This window comes from Caenorhabditis elegans, chromosome V, assembly GCF_000002985.6.
Source record: "Caenorhabditis elegans chromosome V".
Classification (NCBI taxonomy): domain Eukaryota; kingdom Metazoa; phylum Nematoda; class Chromadorea; order Rhabditida; family Rhabditidae; genus Caenorhabditis; species Caenorhabditis elegans.
In genome coordinates, this window is record NC_003283.11 from 177,420 (window position 1) to 185,683 (window position 8,264).

Here is an 8,264-nt window from a genome sequence, read left to right on the forward strand (position 1 = left end):
TATTTCGAATTACTCGCGACTTCTCAACTTTGAAGCTGAAAATAGTTAGTTTTGTTTTTTCTGTTATCAGTGCGCGCTTTTTCTGCAATAATAACATTCCGCAGTACGATTTTTTCAAATTTTTTGCTTTTCGAGAACGGAAAATCAAGTTTATTTCAGTGTGCACGAAAAACGAGCGAGATTCTGACTTGACCAGTTCGTTCGGAATCGACTCATTTTTGGAGATGAGCGGACGCTCCGGTAATGGTGGACAACAAAAAATGAGAATTCGCCCATTTATGGTAGGTTTACACACACAGATTTTAGTCCTCTATCAAGCCTGTCTCCTTGTTTTGCGTGAAAAATCGATTTTTTTAAAACGAAACTTGGAATGTTACGGCCGAATTATCCGCGATATCCGAACAATCCGTCAATTTCTGATGAGAAACTGATATTTTTCCACTGGCAACTGTATGCCACGTGGCAATCATTTTCAGTTTGCGTGCCACGTGCCAAAACTCGTCATTTCTAAAGAACAAAAGCAAAATATTTTTTTTTCATATAACAAAATCGATTCTGAGGGATTTCTAATGGTCAATAATTGTTTTTGACCGTTTAACCAGGAAAAAACGAAGAGAAAAACTGTAAAATCGTATTTCCGCCGTTTTTTATCGATTTTCTATTTTTTTTCCTATTTGCTTGGACTAGCCATTAGAAACATGAAATTTGTTATAAACGGCAATGTTCTCGCAAAAATGACCTCACATAAGAGTTTTTCGCGTTTTTTTCACGAAAAAAAAACGCATTTTTGATCGAAATTTACCGAATTTCATCCCAAAAAAGTTCCAAAATTTTTGCCAAATTTTGCTAAAATCTGATATTTCGTAAACTTTTCTAGCTGGAAAATCCCTGAGTTTAGCAAATTTTGGCGCTTTTCCGAAAATTTTGAATTCTTATAATGAAATTTTGGAAATTTTTTAATAGTCGGGCCAGTTTTTGGTCATTTAAGGAAAATGCCCAAAATTTAGAAAAGCCGCAAAAAAAAAACGGAGAAAAATGATTTTTTTTCAGGCCACAATAGACGAGCAATATGTGACACAGACATGGGAACTTTTGAAGCGTGCCATACAGGAAATCCAACGCAAAAACAATTCGGGCTTGAGTTTCGAGGAGCTCTACCGCAACGCATATACAATGGTGCTCCACAAGCACGGAGAACGTCTCTATAATGGCCTGAAAGACGTGATTCAGGATCATATGGCGTCGGTTCGAATTCGAATTATCGAATCAATGAATTCTGGAAGCTTCCTGGAGACTGTCGCCGAATCGTGGGCTGATCACACTGTCGCCATGGTCATGATTCGTGATATTCTGATGTATATGGATCGGATCTACGTGGCACAGAATAATCACGTCCTGCCGGTCTATAATCTGGGTCTCGACGCGTATCGGACGGAAATTCTGCGGCAAAACGGGATTGGCGACCGAATTCGCGATGCTCTTCTGGAGCTTATCAAATTGGATCGAAAATCGAATCAAATCAATTGGCACGGAATAAAAAACGCGTGTGATATGCTCATCTCGCTAGGAATCGATAGCCGGACGGTTTATGAGGACGAATTTGAGAGGCCACTTCTGAAGGAGACTAGTGATTACTATCGGGATGTGTGCAAGAATTGGCTTTCTGGCGACAATGACGCGTGCTTCTATCTGGCACAGGTGGAGATTGCGATGCACGACGAGGCGAGCCGAGCGTCGAGATATCTTGACAAAATGACAGAGGCCAAAATCCTGCAGGTGATGGATGATGTGATGGTTGCTGAGCATATTCAGACGATTGTCTACATGCAGAATGGTGGTGTGAAGTTTATGTTGGAGCACAAGAAGATTGAGGATTTGACTCGCATTTTCCGTATTTTCAAACGTATCGGAGATTCGGTGACAGTACCGGGTGGTGGATTGAAGGCGCTGCTTAAGGCGGTTAGCGAGTGAGTTTTTCGCGCGATTTTTTTTTAGAAATTGAATTATTTGGTGATTACAGCCGTGGGAGGAACGTTGTAAAATTAAAATTTGAACAATTTTCACCACAAAAAGGCACTAGCATGGTTATCTGTCGATTTACGAAGCCTGTGTACTCTTCGAGGGGAAATTTTGTTTTTTTACCCCAGAAATTACGGGTTTTTGCTTTAATGCGGAGATTTCAATGATTTTATTTTGTAAAAAATTGAAAATTTCACCCAAAATGGCTCCATGTGTCGGTTTAACCAGCTTTTGTGCTCCTCGAAAATTTATGTATTTGATGGTTAAATCTAGACTTTACTTTGGCACTTTTTTTGAAGAGGATTTTACAGTGTTTAGCTAAAATGCTTAATCGTTCAAATTATTTCTAATTTTAATGGTAAAACACCACCAATGCAAGCATTTCAGCCAGAAACCGTAAAAAATAATCCACGTGGAGTACACGAGTCGCGTAAATCTACACATGGCCGTGTTAGTAGAGGTTTCGCGGCCACGTTTTCGCTTCAAGAAATTTAAATTCCAGCCAATTTACTGTATTTTTATTTATCAAACTCTACTTTTCTGACCTAAACCCGTGTCACTCGCCCGCAGCAATCTGTTTATTTGTTCTGTTGTCCATTACGTCGAACACCGCCGCTTCTCCTTAAAACGCCTCAGCTGTTGGTGGTTTTAGTTTTTAGATAACACCAACCCTAACAGTTGAACACGGAGCATTCAGAAAACTAGAGCAGAATTGGGGGTTGCTCAGCAAGAAAAGTTAACTTTTTTTTCCAGATATCTCAACGAAACCGGCTCGAACATTGTGAAAAATGAGGATCTGCTCAAAAACCCCGTCAATTTTGTCAACGAATTGCTCCAGCTCAAAGACTACTTCTCCAGTCTGCTCACCACTGCGTTTGCCGACGATCGTGACTTTAAGAATCGCTTCCAGCATGATTTCGAGACGTTCCTCAACTCGAATCGCCAATCGCCGGAATTTGTGGCCCTCTACATGGACGATATGCTGCGAAGCGGTCTGAAATGTGTGTCGGACGCCGAAATGGACAATAAGCTCGACAATGTGATGATCTTGTTCCGCTATCTACAGGAGAAGGATGTATTCGAGAAGTATTTCAAGCAATACCTCGCCAAACGTCTCTTGCTCGACAAATCGTGCTCCGACGATGTGGAGAAGGCTCTGCTGGCAAAGCTGAAGACAGAGTGTGGTTGCCAGTTTACTCAGAAGCTTGAGAATATGTTCAGAGACAAGGAGCTTTGGCTGACACTGGCCACAAGCTTCAGAGACTGGCGAGAGGCTCAGCCGACCAAAATGAGCATTGACATATCGCTTAGAGTTTTGACGGCGGGCGTTTGGCCGACGGTTCAGTGTAATCCGGTTGTGTTGCCGCAAGAGTTGTCGGTTGCCTATGAGGTAATTCGAATTTTCAATTGGTTTTGCAATTTTTGAGCTTGATGTTTCACAAAACCCGCAAAAATGTCTGCTTACACGCAGGGTTGTCGTTTTTTGCCAAAAGATGGATTTTTTATACAGAAAAATGTGCATTTTAGAGACAATATATATTTTTTTCGGTTTTTCCAATCAAAAAACAACAAGTATGTTTTTTTTTCAAAATTTAATTTCCAGTCGCGATGAGATGAATTCAAAAAAAAAACGTTTCTTCTAGTTTTTCTGACCAAATACCTAGAAATCCATTTTTCTGCCAGAAAAGCCAAAAAAGATTCCGAATATCTATTATTTTTGCTTGAAATCGCTTTTCACACGCGCACCAGAGACATTCTCATTGGACCGCCACACTTGTGTCGATTTACGAGATTTCTCATGAAATTTTCAGGCCAATTTCAATTTTTCAATAAGTATGTTTCATTTTTGTGGAAAAACTGAAATCTCCGTAAATCGACACAACACGGTGCGCTCCAATGAGAATATCTCTGGCGCGAGTTTAAAAATATTATTGGGTGCGATTAAACGTGCTTTCAAGCTAAAATATAAAACCAGGGCAATTTTTAAAAAAATATTTTTTCACAAAGATTTTTGGAATTTCTTCAATTTCCCCTCGTTTTTCAGATGTTCACACAATACTACACTGAAAAGCACACTGGCCGTAAGCTGACAATCAACACACTTCTCGGAAACGCTGACGTCAAAGCCACATTCTATCCACCACCAAAAGCATCCATGTCAAACGAGGAAAATGGTCCTGGACCGTCGAGCAGTGGAGAGTCGATGAAAGAACGAAAACCGGAGCACAAGATTCTCCAGGTCAATACGCATCAGATGATCATTCTCCTTCAGTTCAACCATCACAATCGGATCTCATGTCAGCAGCTGATGGATGAGCTTAAGATTCCCGAGCGAGAGTTGAAGAGGAATTTGCAGTCGCTGGCTCTCGGAAAAGCGTCGCAGCGGATTTTGGTCAGAAAGAATAAGGGAAAAGATGCGATAGGTATGAAAAGGAAATTATAGTTTTTCGAATTTTTTTGAAAAAAATTGATAATTTGAAAAAAAAATCAATTTCCAATCGCTGCAGCCAACTTTCCCATGGGACATGGGAAAGTTGGCAAAGTTGGGTTTTTTTTGCTAACTAGGGAATGGTGTTACCCCTGCAATCGCTAGGAGGACAAACAAAGTGAAAATGGAAGATCAGATCTATGGCTACAAGAATCAGTTTTTGGAATCTGCTTAACTCGGTCCCAAAGCTGAAATTTTCGGTCTTAAAAAGTAGTCCTTTTTTTGCTCAAAATGCCGTTTTTCGTGTGTAGAAGTGGCTACATAAAAGTTTGGCACTGCAGCCGCCGTTCGAATGGCCGATTGGTGAACTCTTGTGCTCATTAATCTAAAGGTCACGGGTTCGTTCCCCACTAGGTATTAATTTTTTTTTGAATTTTTCCTCTAGCATGAAATATGCACAAAAACACGGTTTCTTCCGTTTTTTGGTAACTTCGGAATAAATTTTTTGGTTCCTGGGAATCATAAAAGTAATTTGGAAACTTTTTGGAAGTTTTCTTTTTTTGATAAATTTTCACTTTTCTCCCACCTGATGTATGCACATTTTTTTCTTCAAAAATAATTTTTCAAAATTTTTTCAAAAAGTGTTTGGTTTGAAAGAGCAGCATTAGTTTGGATATTTCTACGATTTTGGAGGATCAAATGTCATTTTTAGGAGAAAACCACTGTTGTTTTCTCTAGACTTTTTCACGAAAAGGACCTACTTTCAAAGACTTCCAGCTCCGTTGACGAGTAAAATAAAAAAGAGTTGTCAACTGCAAAGTTATTTCAAAAGTACCAATGAACAAATTGTCAGTTGAAGTTACTCTGCTAAATTTTATGGGTAGAGAGATATAGCTAATCGAAGTGAAGCTTTAACTTACTTAATTACTAATGTCCATATCTCTCTACCCATAAAATTTAGCAGAGTAACTTCAACTGACAATTTGTTTATTGGTACTTTTAAAATAACTTTGCAGTTGACAACTCTTTTTTATTTTACTCGTCAACGGAGCTGGAAGTCTTTGAAAGTAGGTCCTTTTCGTGAAAAAGTCTAGAGAAAACAACAGTGGTTTTCTCCTAAAAATGACATTTGATCCTCCAAAATCGTAGAAATATCCAAACTAATGCTGCTCTTTCAAACCAAACACTTTTTGAAAAAATTTTGAAAAATTATTTTTGAAGAAAAAAATGTGCATACATCAGGTGGGAGAAAAGTGAAAATTTATCAAAAAAAGAAAACTTCCAAAAAGTTTCCAAATTACTTTTATGATTCCCAGGAACCAAAAAATTTATTCCGAAGTTACCAAAAAACGGAAGAAACCGTGTTTTTGTGCATATTTCATGCTAGAGGAAAAATTCAAAAAAAAATTAATACCTAGTGGGGAACGAACCCGTGACCTTTAGATTAATGAGCACAAGAGTTCACCAATCGGCCATTCGAACGGCGGCTGCAGTGCCAAACTTTTATGTAGCCACTTCTACACACGAAAAACGGCATTTTGAGCAAAAAAAGGACTACTTTTTAAGACCGAAAATTTCAGCTTTGGGACCGAGTTAAGCAGATTCCAAAAACTGATTCTTGTAGCCATAGATCTGATCTTCCATTTTCACTTTGTTTTGTCCTCCTAGCGATTGCAGGGGTAACACCATTCCCTAGTAAAATTTGCCTTTTTCACGTTTTTGAACTGTTTCATACGGAAATTTATGTTTTTTGGAATATTTTACGTTAACTATTAAAAAAGCACCCAGAAAAATCGATAATTTCAATTTATAATTTTTCCAGACATGAGTGACGAGTTCGCCGTCAACGACAACTTCCAATCGAAGCTGACACGTGTCAAAGTGCAAATGGTGACAGGAAAAGTGGAATCGGAGCCCGAGATTCGTGAAACTCGCCAGAAAGTTGAGGATGATCGAAAGTTGGAAGTGGAGGCGGCGATTGTTCGTATTATGAAGGCCCGAAAGAAGTTGAATCACAATAATCTGGTGGCAGAGGTGAGCATTTTTCCATTATATTTTTTATTTTAAATATTCAAATATTTTTTAAAGCTAAAATCGAAGTACGAAACAAAAAATACGATATAGAATGAGAAAAAAGTGTGAATGTTGCCAAAAAATGAATATTCACGCATAGTACACGTACTCGTAAATCTACACAACTCTTAAAGGAACATTGATTTATATATCGTGTTTAGATTGTCGAGGATGTCGGAAAAAAAATGTTTTTTTTTAATCAAAAATATAAAAATGGGCTCAATTTCGAGCTATTTTTCGAAAAACCTAAGTTTTTTTTTCGAATTTTTGACTTCCCGTTTTTCAAAAAAAAATTCGGTTGCACAACAACAACAACGCCAATTAAAAACCCAAATTCGCTGCAGATTTTTGCAATTTTCAAAAATTTAAAACAATTTTCCAGGTGACCCAACAACTGCGCCACCGCTTCATGCCGTCACCAATCATCATCAAGCAACGCATCGAAACACTGATCGAGCGAGAATATTTGGCTCGCGATGAGCACGATCATCGTGCCTATCAATACATTGCCTAGGGTCGATTTTTTCGTTTGGTTTCCAATGATTTTCACTCTCATCTGCTCTCCATTTACTTTTGCTATATTCTCTTAAAACACAGCAACAACGATTTGTTCATAAATACGTAATTTCTGTGGTTATTTTTACATTTAAATTTATTTATTTATTCCTTCTCTCTTTTTTTCTCACTCGATTCTTGGACCTGATGTTGCCTTGAACATTTGTATGTAGATGGGTCTTTTTTTTTCATTATTTCCCCCAAATCATTTCAAAATTATTTTATTATTTTCATTATATCATCTCGTCAAATTTGCTCCCTATCCAGATAGTATCCACCCCTGAAAGTTTTTGTCCCCACCAAGGGTGTCATTGAATAATCGATTTCAAAAAAGTTTTGGGATGAATTGAAAAACGAAAAATGTTCGATTTTTAGAAAAAATCGAAAAAAACCGACACCCTTGGTCCCCTTTTTATGTGTGTGAAGGCAAGTTCCTGCGATTTTAATCTCATTTTTTTCTTTCTCCTCTACCATTATCGTTTTACCCCTCCCCCACTGAACATTGAGCACAAAATGTCATATTTATATAAATGCTTCCTCCTCCAGATTGTTTTCAGCTGAGACCTGATGTGTCTCGAAACGTTATAAATTTTGCAGATACCGTAACACCACTATTTTCTATAAATTTTCAAAGCGTTTTAAAACATATTTTCGTTTTAAAATATATATATTTTTTTTTGTACTGTGGTTGCAATTTTTGAAATTTTCATTGATTTTCCAGAGTTTTTCTCACTTATTTGCTGAAATTTATTATTTTTAAATCCAAAAATTGAAATTACTGTACTCTCTAAAGGCGCACACACTTTTGGATTTTACAAAAAAAAAATGTCGTGCCGAGACCGGGGCCCACATTTTTAGCGCGAAAATTGAAAATTTCCGCAAAAAAGGTTTTTTAATCGTATTTTTACTTAAAAAACAATCATTTTTACATCAAAAATTAAAGTTTTACTTGGAAAATCTGTTGAAAATCGAAAAATAAATGAAATTAAACTCAAATTACTATTTATTTTATGTTTTAAAAGATGTGTTTTCAGAAAAAAATTGTTCCGAGCTTTTCCATACAATTTTCAATACATTTTAAATATTTTTATTTGTATTTCTTTCTAAAATTCATATTTATTTATCAAAAATTAGAATTTGTCTTTGAAACCTGCTGAAAATCGCAAAAAATCAGTCGGAACACTTTTTA

At 37.1% G+C, this 8,264-nt stretch overlaps 1 protein-coding gene across 4 annotated transcripts; it reads left to right on the plus strand.

Moving 5' to 3' along the window:
• Nucleotides 1–159: 159 nt before the first annotated feature.
• cul-3 lies at nt 160–7,681 on the plus strand (the record flags this gene model as incomplete). Of its 4 annotated transcripts, NM_070750.8 has the most annotated exons (6): nt 160–281; nt 1,051–1,967; nt 2,773–3,409; nt 4,064–4,442; nt 6,270–6,481; nt 6,903–7,613. In NM_070750.8, the coding sequence occupies 6 exons, from the start codon at nt 225–227 to the stop codon at nt 7,032–7,034; spliced, it is 2,334 nt and encodes a 777-aa protein (NP_503151.1). The 4 variants fall into 4 exon arrangements, with proteins under 4 accessions (NP_503151.1, NP_001300214.1, NP_001300215.1 ...); NM_001313285.3 differs by lacking the exon at nt 160–281 and having other exon boundaries at nt 1,174–1,967; nt 6,903–7,034; NM_001313286.3 differs by lacking the exons at nt 160–281; nt 1,051–1,967; nt 2,773–3,409 and having other exon boundaries at nt 6,903–7,034.
• Between the last annotated feature and the right edge of the window lie 583 nt (nt 7,682–8,264).